Source organism: Kogia breviceps, chromosome 5 (genome assembly GCF_026419965.1).
Source record: "Kogia breviceps isolate mKogBre1 chromosome 5, mKogBre1 haplotype 1, whole genome shotgun sequence".
Taxonomy (NCBI): domain Eukaryota; kingdom Metazoa; phylum Chordata; class Mammalia; order Artiodactyla; family Physeteridae; genus Kogia; species Kogia breviceps.
In genome coordinates, this window is record NC_081314.1 from 82,117,053 (window position 1) to 82,136,825 (window position 19,773).

Consider the following 19,773-nt stretch of genomic DNA (forward strand, 5'->3'; position numbering starts at 1 on the left):
TTTGAGTTTCTTGCCCCTTGGGGTTGAATCCCTGCTTCTCCACTAACGAGCTGTGTGGCCTTGAGCAAGTACTTGACTTCTCTGTGCCACAATGGTCTCATCTGTAATATGGGGACGATCATAGTATATACCTCATAGCTTGTTAAGAGGATCAAACGGGTTAGTCCATATAAAGTACTTATAACAGTGTCTGGTACACAGTGAGTGCTCAGTCATCTGTGTTAACTATTATTATAACTGCACTTTGCGTTGGAGGTGGGAACAGGGTTAGAGCCCCCAGGTCACCAAGCTGGTGGGGTGTTGTCAGGATGCCCAGCTGAGGAAATGGAAGTAGTCGAGTACTCCCAACTCTGCCCCCTTCCTTCCTCCTGGCCTGACACACCCCTTGTTCCTCTTCTGCCCCCAGAGCCAAACTTTGTAGCAGCCTATGATATCGGGCTGTTCGCGTACTTCTTGCTGCGGGAGAACGCGGTGGAACATGACTGTGGACGCACCGTGTACTCTCGGGTGGCCCGCGTGTGCAAGAATGACATGGGGGGCCGGTTCCTGCTGGAGGACACTTGGACCACGTTCATGAAGGCCCGGCTCAACTGCTCCCGCCCGGGTGAGGTCCCCTTCTACTACAACGAGCTGCAGAGTGCCTTCCACCTGCCGGAGCAGGACCTCATCTACGGGGTCTTCACCACCAATGTGTGAGTCCCTGCCCTCCCCCACCCTCCCCTGGATGTCAGGAATGCGCTCTGACCTGCTTCGAAGCCTGATGGCTTTGGGCAAGTCCCTCTCTGGGCCCTTGTTTCTCTTTCTGCAAAATGGGGATTGCTGTGCCTTCTGCACTGGGTCCTCTGAGGATTTTGTGACTCGCTGCCTCCTGAGAGGTGAGCCCTTGTTCTGGGTTGCTGTGATGGGCAAGTCTAGGCCAGATATGAAGAAAGTGAAAGGAGCTGGATTGTGGCTCTGGGAAGGAAGAACTTGCTGGTGATGAAAGTGAAATAGGCTGCCTTCAATGAGGGGATGGCAGCCTCAGGAGGGTCCAGCAGCCACCCAGCGGGGAGGCTCAGAGGGGACTCTTTACCCTTCCAACCTCAGGACTCCATGATCCTGCTAAGTCTATCAGAGTCTTCTGGCAATCCCGACTGCCCTGGAAAACCCAGGCTGGGAATTAGAACCCCTTTTGTTTCCTAGGTGTGAGGAAGGGTAACCCCCATGGAGATCATGAGACCCTCCTTCCACCGCCTCTTCTGTGTAAAGGCTGACCCATTCAGGTGATTTTTTTTTATAGAGAATGCTGAATGGGCGGCAGAGACCAAGAAACACATTTGTTGTACAGGATGCTGTGCTGGGTTCTTTGTAAGGACAGAAACATATGAAGCATAGAGTGGAGTTGGCTCACCTAGGGCCTCAGATAGCAGGCATTGGATGAGGGCCAGGTTAGCTACAGGAAGGATAGTCTAAGGGGATGGACAGGGAGGAGAGTAAAGCAGGGAAGCTGGAGCAGAGAAGCCATCCAAGCCAGGGGACAGACATGCAGCACAGCCCACACGGGCCATGAGCTGACAGCGGGGACTTAGTGACCAGCCCGCTGTCAGCAGCAGAAGGTGGGCAGCCGTGAGCAAAGGGCAGGAGTCACTGGAGAGGCATCAAGGGAAAATAGCAGCATTCGTGTAGACTGCAAATTGTTTATGTATTGTGCACCTTCACCATGCCCCAGGTTCTTGTCATGGTGGAGGTCAGGGGGATGGGGGACACACCAGTGAGCAGAGCAGACCTGACTCTGCCCATAAGGAGCTTACATTCTCGAGAATGGCCAGCTTTAACTGTAATAAATTCTACAGAGGGAAAGGGCAGTGTGCAGAGACGCTGTGATCAGTGTGGAGGGTCGATGATCAGGGAAGGCTTCCTGTAGAAAGTGACATCTACTGGATGACTGGGAATCATCCTGTAGCTAGGGGAGAGGAGCATTGCAGCCCGAGGGAACAACATGTGCAGAGCTTGGGGTGGGAAAAAAATGTTTGAGGAACTGAGAGGAGACCCGTGTGGCAGGAACCTGGCAGGTGAGGAGGCGAAAGACGGGAGAGTCAGCCGAGGGATGGGCATGGGAGGATTATGCCCAGAAGGGCCTTGTAGACTAGGGTTTTGATCTTTATTCTAAGAGTAAGGAGACGTTATTGGAGGGTTTGAAGGAGGACAGGGACTAGCTCAGATGTGCATTTTGTAACACTCACTCTGGCTGCTGTGTGGATAGTGGATCAGAGGAGGCTGGACAGGCTGCAGGGACAGTGCAGCATCCTGGAGGAGACAGTGGGGACTGCGACCAGGCAGAGGGGAGCGAAATGCACACATTTGGGAGAGGGACTGAGTGCAGAGAACAGCCCTGGAAACATTTGGCGTAGTGGTATCCTCTCTCTGAACTGCCCACATCAGACTCATAGAAACGTCTGAATCCATGACTGAAAGGGATCTGAGAGGTCCTCTGGCTGCAGGTGGTGGGCTGCAGCACAGATTACTGGTTTGGCAACGAAGTTGTTGGTTTTTCTTTTTTTTTTTAATAAAATAAATAAAGCAGAATCGATTGGAATAAAAATATCAGAGTATAATGTATTTAGTAAGGGTACATATTGTTTCATGAAAATTCATTGCAAATGTGTATGTGTGCATGTATGTGTATGTCCTACTGAGCTATAATATAAAATATATTTCTTACAGTGGGCCAGGGACTAAAATGTTTGAAAACCATTGACTTTATTTGACTCTCCCACTGAATAAACGAAGGGGATGAGGAGGTAGCACAGAAGGATCCACCAGTGCTTCTCATCAGTGGGTCTTTCTTTCCCGGAGGCTTTCCACAGTGTGAAAACCATGTTTCCTCCTTCTGTGATACCCCTGTGGTACGGAAGGCACCAGAGCCATCATAGGTGCCTAGTAAGCCTTGGAGCTGTGCCATGCTGTGTGATCTGACAGCTGGCCATGGGATTTAAGGGGAAGGTGCCGAGGCCTCCAGGGAAGGCAGCATGCCTCCACCTCTTGCCTTTCAGAAACAGCATTGCCGCATCTGCTGTCTGCGCCTTCAACCTCAGTGCCATCTCTCAGGCTTTCAATGGCCCGTTTCGCTACCAGGAGAACCCCAGGGCTGCCTGGCTCCCCATCGCCAACCCAATCCCCAATTTCCAGGTACAGCTTCTCCTCCCCTTTCCCTCTCCTCACATACCACCCTCCCCCAGACTACCAGCCGCAAGCTGATGCCCAACTACTTAGTTCAACCACCAAATGTGTCCCTGCTGATCTATGCCCATCTGTGGGGTCTGTGATGGTTCCCTAAGAGGGTGGAAACCTCAAGACTGTGGAGCAAGAACAGGAGGGTGGGAGCCTGCTCTGAGCCATCTCTAAATGTGACCCCTCACCTCCAGAGAGGCAGGGAGGTGGGACCTCAGCTCTACTCAGTGTAGGGAACCAGGAGAGCAGTCACAAGCTAACTGGCCAGAATTCAGGGATTTTTAGCTGGAGTTTGCTTGCAGTCTACCCAGTATGGGTACTAATGCCTGGAGGATCTCTGAGTGCCAGGAGTGGTCAGAGCCCAGCCATGGGTGGTGTGAGCATCCCCAGTGTGGAGAAGGGGAGGTAGCCATGGGACAGAGAAAACGGCAGATGGTAGAATGACATATCCATCCAACTTCCTGACCAGGAGGCAGAATGGAGCAGGGAAAGACCTCAGGCTTTTCAGTAGTACAATCCTGACCCAGATCTAGCCCTCTCTGTGTCACCTTGGACAAGTCACTCAACCCCCTTGAGCCTGTTTACCCTTATCTGGCACATGAGGATAATACCATCGACCTCATAGATACGTTGGAGGGTTGATATGCACCTGAGGTGGTCTGTAGAATGTAATAGGTGCTCAGTAAATGGTAGTTGCCTTCCAGCTTTGGTTTAGAAGGCATAAGAACCTTGAGCTGATAGGGACATGGGAGAAGGAAGGCAGGGCCTGGCCCAACATGGGGGAGGGGCACCTACAGCGACAGCATGAAATAACAGGACACTTGTTATCCACACTCATATGATCAGTTTCTGGATAATCCAGCCCCCCTTTCATCTTCCTTGTCCTCTTCTCCATCCCTCATCCTCCGTCTTCCCAGCCTCATTTTCCCTTAGTTCCCAAAGATGAGGCATCTTCCTGGAAGAGGGTGCAGGGCACTTAGCGGGGGATTTTGGGGGGCGGGGAGCAGGGATTGGAGAATCAGTCTGGGTTGCGAGGAAGGAGGGATACGGGATCGCAGCAGCCCGGCGGCTGGGCATGCGTGACCCGGTTCCCTGCCGCAGTGCGGCACCCTGCCCGAGGTTGGCCCCAACGAGAACCTGACGGAGCGAAGCCTGCAGGATGCACAGCGCCTGTTCCTGATGAGCGAGGCCGTGCAGCCAGTGACACCCGAGCCCTGTGTCACCCAGGACAGCGTGCGCTTCTCACACCTCGTGGTGGACCTTGTGCAGGCCAAGGATACGCTCTACCACGTGCTCTACATCGGCACGGGTGAGGCCGCCCCGCCCCGCCGGCGCTTGGGGTGGGAGGAGGTTGAGGGGCAGGGGCTGGGCCGCGAGGTTCTGGGGCCTTTAAGGCCACCCTGATATGGCCCCTCCAGAGTCCGGCACCATCCTGAAGGCGCTGTCCACGACCAGCCGCAACCTCCACGGCTGCTACCTGGAGGAGCTGCACGTGCTTCCCCCCGGGCGGCGGGAGCCGCTGCGCAGCCTGCGCATCCTGCACAGCGCCCGCGCGCTCTTCGTGGGGTTGAGCGACGGCGTGCTGCGGGTGCCACTGGAGAGGTGCGCCGCCTACCGCAGCCAGGGGTAAGCGGGCGCCGCGGGAAGGCAGCCGGGCGGCCGGGCGGGTGCCCTTCCAGACGCAGGTCCCTGCGGATCGCGCTGGGAGCTGGCGCTTAAGAGGTGGAGCTTCGGAGTCAGGTCGTCCTGGGGTGGCATCCTGGCGCAATCTCCAGTTGTGTGCCTTTGGACAAGTCATTTAACCTCTCTGAACCTTGGTTTCCTCCTCATAAAATCTCTGCAGGGCTTTTGTGAAGGATAAGTGGGATAATCTGCCGAAACCACTTATCACTCACCTGGGGGATATATGTCTTGAGCAAAGGGTGGTGGCTGTCGTTATCCCTGTCGTCAAGCCCACAGTTAGAGCCTGGTGGCCATCTCTAGACCGCTTGATTTACTCTCAGTCCCTTCAGTTCAGAGAGTGGTCTTTATCTTTGAAACCACAGCACTTGCTATGCAGATGTGAGGGCAGATAGGAGATGAAGCTTTGAGTCAGCCCCAAGTTTGCTTCTGTAACTTCCCCACTTAGAAGAGGCAGAAAGGCCTGGCATGGGTGGGGTGGAAGTGAGGAAACATGTGGAGATGGAACGTTGGCTTCCCAACAGCTTCTGCAATCAGTTCTCCATACCTTAGCTTCAGGTGGATTCACAAATTTGGCAATAATGACATTGACGTTTAAGGGGGAAACAAAAGCCTATTCCAAAGCCAAATGCAAATGTGTCTCAGACTCCTAAGCATGTGAGGCTATCCTGAGCTGCACCCGTTCATTTTGGAGATAATTCAAAAATTGCCTTTAGCTGGCATAACCACAGCCATGTGGGCTCCTGTGGCCTTTGCAACACAGGGACCTCCTGGCTGTGCCCATCTGTCCTCAAGATTTGGGAGACAAATGGCATCCAGGCTGTCAAGGGTTGTTTGCCAGCCCCGGTGGAGTGTGCTGGGATCTGAGCAGAGGGTGGAGGGCCAGGGAGGAGGCTAGAAGGTCATGGTGTGACAGCGGGGAGTGTGGGGGAGTCGAGTGCAGTGGGCAGATACCCAAGCTTCCCTCAGCCCCAGCACAGGGCTCCATCAGCAAAGCACCAAACATTTGCGAATCCCTCCCATGCTCAGAGCACTTCACGGGGCTGTCGGTGTGAGAAGAGGGAGGCAAGATGAAATAGGTCTGGAACACTCTCATTTCCCTCAGGGCTCTAGATGTCTGGTTGGGGAGAGAGACCTTGGCCTGAATCTGACATGTAGGGAGAGAATGGGGTATAATGGGAGGGACTTGCGTGGTGGAATTGGATATACCTGGGACTCCATCTCAGCTTCATCATCTGCCAGCTATATGATCTTGAGCAAGTTACTTAACCTTTTGAGCTTTGGCTTTCTCCTGGGGAAAATAGGGGGAAGTGTGATGAAGTAGATGGTATTTACTTTTGGCAGAGGAGTTGTAAGGATTGGGAATAATGCTCACGAAGTGCCTAGTCCAGCGAGTCATCATTGGTAGCTAGTGTCCTTATTCCTTTTTTTTTTTTTTTTTTTTGTTTTTATTTTGTGGTACACGGGCCTCTCACTGTTGTGGCCTCTCCCATTGCGGAACACAGGCTCCGGACATGCAGGCTCAGCGGCCATGGCTCACGGGCCTAGCCGCTCCGCGGCATGTGGGATCTTCCCGGACTAGGGCACAAACCCGGGTCCCCTGCATTGGCAGGCGGATTCTCAACCACTGCGCCACCAGGGAAGCCCCCTTATTCCTTTTTTATCTCCGCAAATGCATTTAGGGGCCCTCCAGTCTCCTGGGCTCTCTGAAGTCTCAGAATTTGTGATGCTGAATACAGACAGCACTGCTTGACAATGAATCATGGCATTTCCCTCTTATGTTCTTCTTTAACTGCTGTGTCATTATTCAACTTTTGACATGTACCGTGTTCTTTAAGAAGTTGTAAATCCTTGAAGGCAAGTCCAATGTCCCAGTATTTTTTATACTCCACCAGGGGGCCGTGCCCAGCCCCAGGCACAAAGTGGCCTTCTACACATGACTGATCCTGCAGTTGATTGATTGCTTGGCCTGAGAGCAGGCTGGTGCAGGAGAGGAGTGAGGAATGGGACTGGAAAGTGGGTTGAGGCCAGCTGAGAATGCCAAGGGAGGATTTTGACTTGAATCCTGTGACTGGGGGGCACTGAAGTGGTCTTTGAACGGGGGAGTGGTGTGACGGGCAGTGTGAATAGGTGTCTTACAAAGATCAATCAGACAGTGGCGAGCAGCATTGTCTCAGGGCAGATGGTTGGCCAGCGTGAGCTGCTGTGGCTCTAGGCCAGATATGACGTGACGGGGTCTGCAGTGGAACGAGAGGAGGGACGATGCTGGACGTTTCCCCATTCACGCGGTGCTGCAGACCGGAGACAGGGAGTTCACGAAACGTGGCCACGTGGAACAGCACAGTAGACAGAGGTCAGTTCAGCGTCTGATACTTTTGGTTTCCTGAGTTTGGGATAAGAAAGAGGCCTTGATATGTACAGTGGAAACCCTGCCATAAAGCTATAGGTGGATCTAAAATGTGAGGTGTCATTGCTGCAAAGTTATAAAATGACCAGAGGAAGCCCGTGCTGCCAGCAAGCTGTGCGCTCCGGGAGTCTGGGAGCCAACTGCTCGTCACACTATATCAGAATTTATGCTCTTGTGAGGCAGTTTGTCACGGGGTTTTACTGTGTCCCACGAGAGACATTTCCTGCTTCTTTCCTCATTCCTTCCAAAGCTGGCAGGAAGCTGAGGGTGGGTAAGCAGAGGCCCCTTCAGGCCCCCTCCTCTGTCCAGAATCCAGGGGCTTGTCTCTAGCACCCTCCTTTGACTCAGGCAAACCTCAGCCCCATGGGGCACGACCAGGACCCTGGCCTGGCCAGAGAGACTGGTGCTCACAGGAGCAGAGAGAATGAATGGCTGACTGGCTCTACAAAGCAGGTGTTTATGTATGAAGAACTGCCCCCTTCCTCCTTCCAGCACGCCTTTCATGCTGCCCTGGAGGGAGGGGCCCCTTATTGCCAGCTTATCCCAACCTCCCTCCCTGGCAGCGGATCTGGGCCCCCGTTCCACTACCATCTTAAGTAATGGCCACTTGCTCCCAAGCTCCACCCTGGACAGCTCCCATTGTGAAACTCTTGCTACGCAGTGCTGGAATCCGCCTGCTTGCAAATTCCACCATCCATCTCTGTCCTGCTTTGGAGCCCATGAAATGAACCTGTTGCCTTTTGTAATGGCTGCTTGAGACACTGCAATAAAAAACACATGATATTTTATTGGTCTGATGGCTACTTTTACGAAAGGAACTCTAAACTGCCACCCACTCCTATAGTCAGAGACACACTTTAACTGTCCTCTGCTTGCAGCTTTAATTTTCTCAAGAACATCCTCTGCTCTGGAAGCTCTGGAGTGGCCTTTGGCCAAAAGCAGCAAATGTGGACAAGAAAAGACAAGAAAAGGCAGGCGCTGGTGCCAGGGGAGTCTCACAGGTCCCCTCAGGCGGCCAGGACTGGGGCAGGGCAGGGCAGGCGTGTCCATGGAGAATCTGGTCTCCTCTTTCTTCTCTGGGAGAACTGAGAGCAGGAGAGGCTGAGGGCAAGGGATCCTGAGTGAGGGGCTGGGGCCAGCATCTACTCTGTGTTTTTCTTAACTCTTTTCTTATCCTGTCATGGATTGGAAAGATAAGGCACTTCATCACTTGGCTTGAGAACCCTGACAAAAGTGGCCCTGGAACAGCAGTTCTAATGCTGTTCATTGCAATCACCTGAGGAGTGTTTCAAAGTCTCTTGTGCCTAGGCTTACTCCAGTCCAGAAGGCCCAGAAATAGGAGGGTTTTTTGTTTTGTTTGCTTAAGCTTTTTAAAAGATCCCCAGGAGATTCTAATTTGTTGTCAAGACTGGGAACAACTGTTCTAGAACTGGTTAGGCCCTAGATGAAAGAAGTAGCATGAGGCAAATTGCATTCCTCTAGTATCTTCTGTTTTTATCTGTGTAATCAATTCAAATTATCTGCTCTCATCCATTCTCTCTACTGGCAGACATTTGTTTTTGATGGATAGAATCGTATATATGTATGTATGTATTATTATTATTAATCACTCGTCATGGCTAGTGTTTTTTAAAACTATTTAACCGGGCTTCCCTGGTGGCGCAGTGGTTGAGAATCCGCCTGCCGATGCAGGAGACACGGGTTCGTGCCCTGGTCCGGGAAGATCCCACATGCCGCGGAGCAACTAAGCCCGTGAGCCATGGCCGCTGAGCCTGCGCGTCCGGAGCCTGTGCTCCGCAGCGGGAGAGGCCACAACAGTGAGAGGCCCGCATACCGCAAAAAAAAAAAAAAAAAAAAAAAAAAACTATTTAACCTATGTTGCTTATAAAGTGCCATATCAGTGCTTCTAGAGTTTGATGCCCATTTCTGAGAACTGAGGGAAATACACTCAGCAGTGGACTTTACTGAGTTCTGATTGGCTGAATCTGCTAGCAGCAAATTTGACCCAAATGTCAGCCAGTAAGCAGAACCTCAAAACCACAGGATGCTGAGACTACTTTTGTCCATGTATTGTATTCAGTCCTATGATGTCTAGTTTGATGTATTTGCTGGTGAAACACACCTAAATCAAACCATTGATCCCAAATGAAAATATGAGCACCGTGCATTGTATAATTCACACAAATTGTCCTTGAGAGAATAAAGTGGAAACATAGTCTTGAGAAACAGATGAGTGTTCTGGATTCGCAGGTGGGCCAGGGTATGTTTACTGGGGTCCAGCGAGGCTGTCCCTCACTGAAACCCCACGCATCGCCTCCTTTATCAGAGGTCATGGGTTGCTGCAGAAAGGGACAACACTGTCTTTGCCATCCTCTGGCAACAAGGGGGAGCCCCACCCTCTTCTTCTTTTTTTTTTTAAATTTATTTATTTAATTTATTTATTTTTGGCTTTGTTGGGTCTTCGTTGCTGCGCACGGGCTTTCTCTAGTTGCGGTGAGCAGGGGCTACTCTTCACCGCGGTGCGCGGGCTTCTCATTGCGGTGATTTCTCTTTTTGCGGAGCATGGGCTGTATGCACGCAGGCTTCAGTAGTTGTGGCACGCGGGCTCAGTAGTTGTGGCTGATGGACTTAGTTGCTCCGCAGCATGTGGGATCTTCCTGGACCAGGGCTCGAACCCGCGTCCCCTTCATTGGCAGGCAGACTCTCAACCACTGCGCCACCAGGGAAGCCCCACCCTCTTCTTTATAAGGTCTCTGTATAACCTCTTTTCTCTTTGGTCTGTTGAACTCACTGAGAATAAAGAACTCACCCGACAGGTGACTTTCCCTGAAGTTTCAAGAGAAAAGAAAGATGCTATCCTGGAGACACCAAAAGGGGCAGCCTCTTGACTCCTTTGTGTATCCCTTTAGCCCTGGGCAGCCTTGGCCCCTTTGGCCAAAGGAAAATACCTCTGCAGACTCATGTCATGGCATGGGCTCCCCCACCATCTTTGTCATCCAGCACCTCCTTAACCCCATACCTCTTCTGCTTTCTAACTTCCAATTACTGCCTCACTCTCGCTCTCTGTGCTCTCCTAGACCCTCTGCAGCAGTCCCACTGCTGTGGAGCAGCCAGGCCTGGCCAGAGAGGGTGAAAGTTGGCGAAAGGAGGCAGAAGGGACCCAGTGAATCCCCTGAGGTTGGCAGTGGGCTCTCTGGGTGTTGGAGGGAACTTCCTTCAGGCTCCAGAATCTGATATTCTGTTTACTTTAGCAATGGACAGCAAATCCTGATTCCACAATTCCCATATTGTTTTCCCCCTCCTTGGAGTCTTACCAGTAGAGATTTAACTTTTGTTGTTGTTGTTGAAAGCTCTAGAGGATACAATGACTAAGTCAGAAGTAAAAAGGGAAGAGAGGAGCCTAGGTTATGAGAAGTGGGGGCTTTGGGATATGCATCAACGTGTTACCTCTCCTGGCTCATTTGAGATAGACCTGCCTAGGAATAATGGGGACCTGGGATGTGACCCCTGGCTCATCCCAGCCTGAGCTCCTTCTTATGATGCCAATGCATTGGACTCTGGGTCCTGCCACTGGGCAGCACAAACATGTGGATGCCCAGGTGTCCCCTGACCCTGCACCTGTGTTTTGAGGCATGGGCTCACGTTCACTCAGTGTGTGAAGGAAGACACAGCCTCCAGCTGGGAGGCAGGAGCATGAGGGGAAGAGTGTGGTGGAGAAGTCTAGGTTCGCCCCAGCTCTGCCCTGTGCAGTTTGCATGATCTTGGGGAAACGCCTGTTCCCTTCTCTGTGACTGTTTCTTCCTTTGTACAATGAAACGGTTGTTTTACGGATCCCAGCGATTCTCAGTCTCGCTCCCATTAGAATCACCCTCAAGCTTTTAAATCCCCAGCCCAACCACCCAGAAATTCTTGTCTGGGGTGGGCCCAGGTATCAGTATTTTTAAAAAAGATCCTTTAGGGACTTCCCTGGTGGTCCAGAGGTTAAGACTCTGTGCTCCCGGGCTTCCCTGGTGGCGCAGTGGTTGAGAGTCCGCCTGCCGATGCAGGGGACACGCGTTCGTGCCCCGGTCCGGGAAGATCCCACATGCCGCGGAGCGGCTGGGCCCGTGAGCCATGGCCGCCGAGCCTGCGCGTCCGGAGCCTGTGCTGCTCCACAACGGGAGAGGCCACGACAGTGAGAGGCCCGCGTACCGCAAAAAAAAAAAAAAAAAAAAAAAGACTCTGCGCTCCCAATGCAGGGGGCCTGGGTTCGATCCCCAGACAGGGAACTAGATCCCACATGCCGCAACTAAGAGCCCGCATTCCGCAACAGAGATCTCTCACACAGTAACAAAGATCCTGCAGGCCACAACTAAGACCTGGCACAGCCAAATAAATAAATAACTACTATTTTTTTTTTAATGAAGGAAACTTTTAAATAAAGCTCCTTCAGTGATTCTAACTTTCAGCTAGGGTTGAGAACCACTGGGCCAGATCATCTGTAAGGTCCTTTCCATCACTATAATCATAGTGTCTAGCAGGGAGGAACTACCTCTTTGCATTTCTGTTCACCACATCTTCACCTGTGGCCCTAGATGAGGACTGTGGCGCACCCAGACTCAGAGAAGGCAGTAATCTCTTGGCTAAGTGTGTGGGTTCTGGAGCACCGTAGTGTGAGTCCATGGTCGGCTCTGGGTTTCCTCCATGTAACATGAAGATAATAACAGTACCTTCCTCATTGAGTTGTTGTATTGAATTAATTCATGCTTCTAAAGTGCTTAAAACGATGCCTGGCACGTAGTAAGTACTCAATGAACTTTGTTATTATTGTGGAGGACAACTGAATGAAATAAGTGCCCAGAGGAGAGTGTCCAGGTGTATTCTTGGGATGCAGGTGATAGTGGGAGTCCAGTGGGCTTGACTCTCTGGACCTCTGTCTGGCAGGGCATGCCTGGGGGCACGGGACCCGTACTGCGGCTGGGATGGGAAGCAGCAACGTTGCAGCACGCTCGAGGACAGCTCCAACATGAGCCTCTGGATCCAGAACATCACAGCATGTCCTGTGAGAACCCTTTTGTACCCCCCACCAGGGACCTCTTCCCCCGAATTCAGGCCATGACTCTCCATCGGTGTCCCCACAGCCCTGGGACCTTGTACCTTCCCTGCCCCTGCCATGTGTGACAGGGTCCTGCTCCTGGTGTGTGTCTGCAGGTGCGAAATGTGACTCGCGATGGGGGCTTCGGCCCATGGTCACCATGGCAACCGTGTGAGCACTTAGATGGGGACAACTCAGGTTCTTGCCTGTGTCGGGCCCGGGCATGTGATTCCCCCCGACCCCGCTGTGGGGGCTGTGACTGCCTAGGTCCAGCCATCCACGTTGCCAACTGCTCCAGGTATGTGAAGACGCAGGGCTTGCTGGCGGCGGCCTTGGAATGGGGGAGGGGGGATGGAGGGAACGGGGCATCCCCAGCCAGCTGTTTGCACTAAGGGACAGAAAACACTTCAGGGCTGTGCAGGGCACTGGACAGGTGGCTGATGTCTGAGGCAGGAAACATGAGCCCTGGGAGAGTTTCCACTCCAGTGGGAGAGAACTTTCTGCCTTGCGGTGCTCTTAATACAAAGAGGCATGGGAGTTATCCCTAGCCAGATCATATCCTCAATAAGCCTTGCAGTCCCAAACAGGAGGGACAGCATGGGATGGTGGTAGCTACCTAACCACTCTGAGCTTCTCTAAATGAGGGTTACAGTGCCCACCCTGAAGGCTGTTGGGAGGGTTTAATGAGATCATATTATATATATATATATATATATATATATATATATATATATAGAGAGAGAGAGAGAGAGAGAGAGAGAGAGAGAGAGAGAGAGCTTGCACACTGCCTACTACCTGAGGACTCCCTAAAGTGGTTAAAATAAATAACCCATAATTCTTGACACTCTTAAAATAATTTTATATACACTACATTTATTAATTTAACCATCACAACAACCTCATGGGGTAGGAATACAATCATTATCCTTACTTTAAAGATAAGAGTATGATGAGGCACAAAAGGTTTCGGTAACTTGCCCAGCCTTAAACAGCCAGTAAGCGGTAGAGCCAAAATTTGAAAATTAGGGGCAAAGGAGACAAGAGTGGGTGGTGTCTTGAGGTTGGAGCAAAGCATGTGCTGTAGTAGAATGGGGGAGAGAGCATGGGTTTGAATACCAGGGTCTGCCAACCAACAAGGCTGAAACGAAAGTTGCAGATAGCAAAGGCCTTCTCTAGAGAATATGTCCTTTTCCCCTGCGAGTAGAGGCCATGTGGGTATATCTTTGCGCTCTAACCCTAAGCACAGCCTGATATATGGAAGAAGGCTCTCAATGCATGTTCGAGGAGTGAATAAATGAATGAATAAGTCATCCCTGAGAAGGCCTGGTTAGGAACTATCTCCTGTCAATGGCACTTCCTGACAACAATACAAAATCCATCTATGCAGATGTGATTAGATCTGAGAAGCTAGAGCTCAGAGGGTCATTTGTCTCTATCCCCTCCGGCCCTACCAGGAACGGGGCGTGGACACCGTGGTCATCGTGGGCCCTATGCAGCACCTCCTGTGGGATTGGGTTCCAGGTCCGCCAGCGAAGTTGCAGCAACCCTGCTCCGCGCCACGGGGGCCGCATCTGCGTGGGCAAGAGCCGGGAGGAACGGTGAGCTAGGGCGTGGCTATTGGTTTCTGCGACAAGCCAGCCCCGAGATTCCAGACTTCGCGGGCCCCCTAGAAGGTGACCTGGATTCTCCAGGTGGTCCAGTGGACCCTCGTTTTTCCAGTCTCGCAATCCCAGTGACCTCTCATAGGGAAAGGGGTGCCCGTTCCCTAGAGTAACGACTCCTCCCCCCTCTCCCCGTCAGGTTCTGTAACGAAAACACGCCTTGCCCGGTGCCCATCTTCTGGGCCTCCTGGGGCTCCTGGAGCAAGTGCAGCAGCCACTGTGGGAGCGGTGTGCAATCGCGGCGTCGGGCCTGTGAGAACGGCAACTCCTGCCCGGGCTGCGGCGTGGTGAGGGCCGGGCCCGGGGCGGGCGCGGGATGCCTGGACCTCGAGCCAAGGGGAGGGCAGAGACGGGGCGGAGGGCGGAGCGCGGGGCAGGCCTGGGGCTGCGAGGCTGTGCAACAGCACCAGTCCTCACCCCGAAGGAGTTCAAGACTTGCAACCCTGAAGGCTGCCCCGAAGTGCGGCGCAACACGCCGTGGACGCCCTGGCTACCGGTGAACGTGACCCAGGGCGGGGCGCGGCAGGAGCAGCGCTTCCGCTTCACGTGCCGCGCGCCACTGGCCGACCCCCACGGGTTGCAGTTTGGCCGGAGGAGGACGGAGACCCGAACCTGCCCCGCGGACGGCTCTGGAGCCTGCGACACGGATGGTACAGCCCTGCGCCTCCCCACCCGCCACCCTCCCTCCCAGGCCCAGAGCGATGGGGCGGGGCCGGGAGTGAGAGCTGGGGGAGGAGGGGGCGGGGAGGGGACGTGCGGTTTGGAAGAAGGCCGGAGGCCTTTGGGCTGCCGTGGGAGCCCTCTGTGGCTGAGGCCAGGCCCCCTGTATCCCCCCAGCCTTGGTGGAAGAGCTCCTGCGCAGCGGGGGCACCTCCCCGCACACGGTGAGCGGGGGCTGGGCCGCCTGGGGCCCGTGGGCCTCCTGCTCCCGGGAGTGTGGGCTGGGCTTCCGCGTCCGCAAGAGAACATGCACGAACCCGGAGCCCCGCAGCGGGGGCCTGCCGTGCGTGGGTGACGCTGCCGAGTACCAGGACTGCAACCCCCAAGCTTGTCCAGGTAACCCTGCACTAAGGAATCTTGGCCCAGGGAAACCCTCGCCCAGGGAACCCCCATCTGGGAGACTCCCAGGCCTACCCAAGCTACAACTAACTCCTTCTTGGAGACCTCTCCTCCCTGCCCTGCCAACTCTGTACAGGGGCCCCAGAGCAATTTTCTGCCCTGAACATGGACACGGCAGCTGCTCCCAGAGACCAGGGCATTTCCTCACCCTCCGTGTCCCTGTTTTCTCTCCTTTAATGGGTTAGCTAGACAAGGAGCTTGATTTGAGGCAGAGTTGGTTTTTGGTGTCCCCTCTGCAGCCTGCATTTCCCCTGCCACCCCCGAGGGGAGGGGGACTCCCTAACAGTGGACTGTAGGGCTGGGGCGGGGCGGATGTTGAGGGCAGTGTGGCCCTGAGAGGCCTAGCCTGGGACGGGGCCATGCCTGCACCTGCAGCCCCTCTTCACCCACCCCATCGCCTTGCAGTGCGGGGTGCCTGGTCCTGCTGGACCTCTTGGTCTCCATGCTCAGCCTCCTGCGGTGGCGGCCACTATCAACGCACCCGTTCCTGCAGCAGCCCCGCCCCCTCCCCGGGTGAGGACATCTGTCTCGGGCTGCACACGGAGGAGGCGCTGTGTGCCACACAGGCCTGCCCAGGTACTAAGTGCATCTGGCAGGGCCTGGGGAGCAATGTGGAGCCTGCACATCCCCACTAAGGGGGTCTGGTGGTTAACCTCATCCCAACCCACAACCCACAGAAGGCTGGTCGCCATGGTCTGAGTGGAGTGAGTGCACGGAGGATGGAGTCCAAAGCCGTGGCCGGCACTGTGAGGAGCTGGTCCCCGGGCCCAGCACTTGTGCTGGAAACAGCAGCCAGAGCCGCCCCTGCCCCTACAGGGAGATTCCCGGTAGGTCTTTGAGCCAGCGCCTTCACACCAACCCTTCCTGCCCTGAGCCTCCAGCTTCCTTCCCCTTCTGAAGTATCCTGGGGGGGTGCAGGATGAAATGCCGGGGTGGGAGGTTCACACACTTTGGGCCTTTGCGTTTCCTCATTTAATGGATGGGCTGACCTTTCTTAGAGGTGGGGCCTGGGGGGAGACCAAGGGAAATGAAGGTCCCCAGGTACAGTCCCACAGGTCAGCGCTGACCCAGGGGTCCTCCAAGACACACACCGACACACACCGCCCTGGAGGGACCCACGTCCTCTCCTCCCTGCCTCTTACACCTACTCTGCTTGTCTTCCTGCAGTGATCCTGCCTGCCTCCAGTGTGGACGAGGCCACTGGCTGTGGAGGTAAAAGGAACCTGCCCCCACTCCCCAAGGAAGAGACCCACCTACTCTGAAACCTGGAGTCTCTCCATTTCTCGCTCCAGACCCACAAACCTTGTTGAGGTCCCGCACTGCTTTAGACCACGTGTAGGGGAGTCTGGGCAATTCCATCCATGCCCCTCAGCTAAGAAGTGGTGGTCAAGTCTGTATTCAAGAAGAGTCACCCAACTCCACACCACTGGCTGCCTCCTCTGACCCAAGCCACAGGTGGTCCTGTGAGACGGGCCCCTGGTGACAGGCCACGCAGCCTTCCTGTTTCTGATGACTCTGGCTTCAAAGCCCTTCCCTTTATGTCTCAGAGCCTCCCATTGGGAGGCAGTTGGGGGTCTTCACAGTGGCCCTTTCCTTACCTCTTGTCTCTTCCCTCTGCCAGGGTTCAGTCTCCTCCACCTGGTGGCCACAGGCGTCTCCTGCTTCCTGGGCTCTGGGCTGCTGACCTTGGCGGTGTACCTGTCCTGCCAGCACTGCAGGCACCAGTCCCAGGAGTCCACGCTTGTCCATCCCGCCACCCCCAACCACCTGCATTACAAGGGCGGGGGTGCCCCCAAGAATGAGAAGTACACACCCATGGAATTCAAGGTGAGAGTCCTCTCCGAGAAGCAGAGGGCAGGGTGAAGGGTGCGGTGGTCCTGGCCCTACGCTGGACATAACTAGGCTCGGCACTCGGGAGAGAGCAGTGGTGTGGTAAGCGGAACACTGTGTCAGCACCCAGAAAGTTCTCTCATTGACTGGCTCCTGATTTCCTTGCTCTGGCCTGTCCTCTCTCCCTGTCTCTCCCTTCACCCCTTCCTCTCTTGTTCTTTCCTTCTCCCACAGACCCTGAATAAGAATAACCTGATCCCCGATGACAGAGCCAACTTCTACCCATTGCAGCAGACCAATGTGTACACAACCACCTACTACCCGAGTCCATTGAACAAACACAGCTTCCGGCCTGAGGCCTCACCTGGACAACGGTGCTTCCCCAACAGCTGATACCACTGTCCTGGGGACTTGGGCTCCTTGCCTTCCTAAGGCACAGAGCAGGTGGAGGTGGGACGGTAGAGCCAGTTTGGTTTTCTCCCTCTGCACTAGGCCAAGAACTTGCTGCCTTGCCTTGTGGGGTCCCATCTGGCTTCAAAGAGCTCTGGCTGGCGGTGACCATGGGGGAGAGGGCTGGCTTCAGGCTGGCACACGGCTGCAGTTCCAGCTCAGCCCGGGTCTCTCATGGCCTCCTTGGAACCCACCGTCATGCTGATCTCCCCTGCCATGTCTGGCCTGCGGACCTACTAGGCGTGTGAGGGAATTGGAGAGTGGAGATGGCAGGAGGGCAGGCTTTTAGGTTTGGGTTGGAAATGACGGCCCGTGTAGCTATCAGGGGCCGAGTCTGCCCCTCTTTGGCTGGCCCCAGGAAGGGCCTGGGCTACGTCCTGATTATCTCTGAAAGAAACTAGTCAGATGGCCCCAGTAGTTCTGGATTCTCTGCGCAGGGCTGGGTCATTGTGGTGCTGCCCCAGTGTGACATGGGGACCAAGGCTGGCCCAGGTTGTCCACCTTTGCCTAGCAGTCTGTGCTTTACCCAGCGACATCCCTCTGGTCAGAGGCAGTGAGGACTGGGGGCTGGAGACTGATCTTTGCTGAGAAGTCCTTTAATCTGGGCTGGCACATTCCTCAGCCTTTCCCTCAGAGTGCACGAAAGGTGACCCAGGAGGAAGGAAGGCGGGAGTCCAGTCTCCGTGCTGCTCTGGAGACTGCTTTCCAGTTGCTGCTCAACAGAGCTGTTGGCTGAGACCTGCGTGGGAGTCTCTGCTGGCCCCTCATCTGTTCAGGAACGCACACATGTACACACACAATCACAATCTGCCACAGCAACAGAAAGGATGGTGGGCTGTGGCATTAATTAAAGATGATATCCAGTCTCCAAATGTAATGTTGTCTTCGTGCATATGTGTGTGGGCTCCTCTTGGCCTGGTCTGGTCAATTAGAGCAATGCGCTGGGGTGACAGATGGTCTTCTCAGGGTGGGGGAGATGACCCCAGTAGAGTTTGATTTTAATAGAGGATAACTTTCCATTTGTGAGTAAATCTCCACATACACACGTTGCCCTAAACCCTTGTTGGAAAAAAGGTATAATCACAGAATCACAAGTAAGGACACAAGTACACCAAAGGCAGTACAACGGGAGATTTCTGCCCATTGCCTTAGCAGTTCTAATCGGCAACACTTCCGCAGTGGAAATGTGTGAGTCCAGCAGGGGAGTATTGACGAAGGTTATTTTATGAGGTGCTTACATTGCTGAGTTTAATAAAACCGGATTGACTGAAAAATGAGTAAATCTGTGAGGTGGGGGAAGCCCTCTGTAGTTTTTGCTGGATTAAATCAAAATAGCCTCAAAGCCTCAGCCCACCAAATCAGTGCTACCATTTTGATTGAGATTGATGGACATGTTAAATTTAGAGGGCAATTTCCTGACTTAATTGGCTGTATCAGTCCTTACAGGGTTTGCAGCAAAATCTGTTTGTAGGTCAGGTTGTAAAGTGTGAGATCCCGGTGATAGAGGAAGTAGAGGATCTTGGGGAGGGGAGGAGGAGGAACAAAAGAGCACTTCTGGACCTTGTGTCTTGGACTCTCTTGTGCTTACTGGCTCAACTGCAATAGCAGTGTCTTCAGGCCAAGGTGGAGTCCAGTCAGTGAGAGGTCAGGGGACATAATGACTATTTCTGCAGTTTGGGGATTCCTCACTGAGTTTCTATTCACCCCATGAATCCAGAGCCTGTAGGGGCCTGTGTTAGATCTTGGGGCTTTGGATTCCCTTGAACCTGGTAGAGCCAATGAAGTTCAAGAGTGTTCCAGGGCCCAGGGTGCCTGCTTCACAGGGGCCACTCATATATGTCAGGCACTGGTCAGGTCTGTAGCAAGCAGTCACGGAGAATTCCCGGTCATGCCCAGCCACTACTGACTGGAATGGCATCAGTGGAGTGGGAACCCATGTGTGTCATGGTAAAATACACACCGCACGTGTGTGCATGTGCACACACACACCCTGAGTTCTCTGTTTATAAAAACTGTTGTGTTTTGGAGGCATGACCATTCATAACTCAGGAAAGGATCCATGCTGCATGCAGATTAGCTTGCATGGTTGGCAAAGGCTACTTCATAACCAGTCCTGGCCCAGACGTGAATAAGCCAGGAATGTGCTCCCTGACAAGGAGGGTGTGATGCTCTCTGGCAGGTGCTTGAGGCCACATGGATGGCTGCATGGTGTCAGGAAGCTGAAGTGTGAAAGATAAAGGGGCTTCATAGGCCCTGCTGGCTCAGCAAGAACCTTCAGCAAGAGGGAGGAAAATGCTGGATTGTTGCTCCAGGCCTTCTTGAGCCCTCTTGAAATACCTGTC

The 19,773-nt window shown here is 53.8% G+C and overlaps 1 protein-coding gene across 5 annotated transcripts in view; it reads left to right on the plus strand.

Annotated features, from left to right (window-relative positions):
- The window catches only part of SEMA5B (semaphorin 5B), a 121,029-nt gene extending 102,726 nt beyond the window's left edge, over positions 1 to 18,303 (plus strand). For 3 of the 5 annotated variants that reach the window (XM_067034442.1, XM_067034439.1, XM_067034441.1), the window contains 16 exons: positions 407 to 692; positions 3,033 to 3,168; positions 4,312 to 4,519; positions 4,629 to 4,836; positions 12,221 to 12,338; positions 12,488 to 12,669; positions 13,826 to 13,969; positions 14,172 to 14,319; positions 14,457 to 14,682; positions 14,870 to 15,088; positions 15,557 to 15,727; positions 15,829 to 15,978; positions 16,319 to 16,363; positions 16,773 to 16,978; positions 17,216 to 17,355; positions 18,054 to 18,303. In XM_067034442.1, coding sequence (XP_066890543.1) covers positions 407 to 692; positions 3,033 to 3,168; positions 4,312 to 4,519; positions 4,629 to 4,836; positions 12,221 to 12,338; positions 12,488 to 12,669; positions 13,826 to 13,969; positions 14,172 to 14,319; positions 14,457 to 14,682; positions 14,870 to 15,088; positions 15,557 to 15,727; positions 15,829 to 15,978; positions 16,319 to 16,363; positions 16,773 to 16,978; positions 17,216 to 17,355; positions 18,054 to 18,081 — 2,615 coding nt within the window. In that variant the 3' untranslated portion in view covers positions 18,082 to 18,303. Of the gene's footprint in view, positions 1 to 406; positions 693 to 3,032; positions 3,169 to 4,311; positions 4,520 to 4,628; positions 4,837 to 12,220; positions 12,339 to 12,487; positions 12,670 to 13,825; positions 13,970 to 14,171; positions 14,320 to 14,456; positions 14,683 to 14,869; positions 15,089 to 15,556; positions 15,728 to 15,828; positions 15,979 to 16,318; positions 16,364 to 16,772; positions 16,979 to 17,215; positions 17,464 to 18,053 lie in introns of those variants that run through there. The other 2 variants (XM_067034440.1, XM_059064366.2) reach the window with 2 other exon arrangements.
- Positions 18,304 to 19,773: the final 1,470 nt, after the last annotated feature.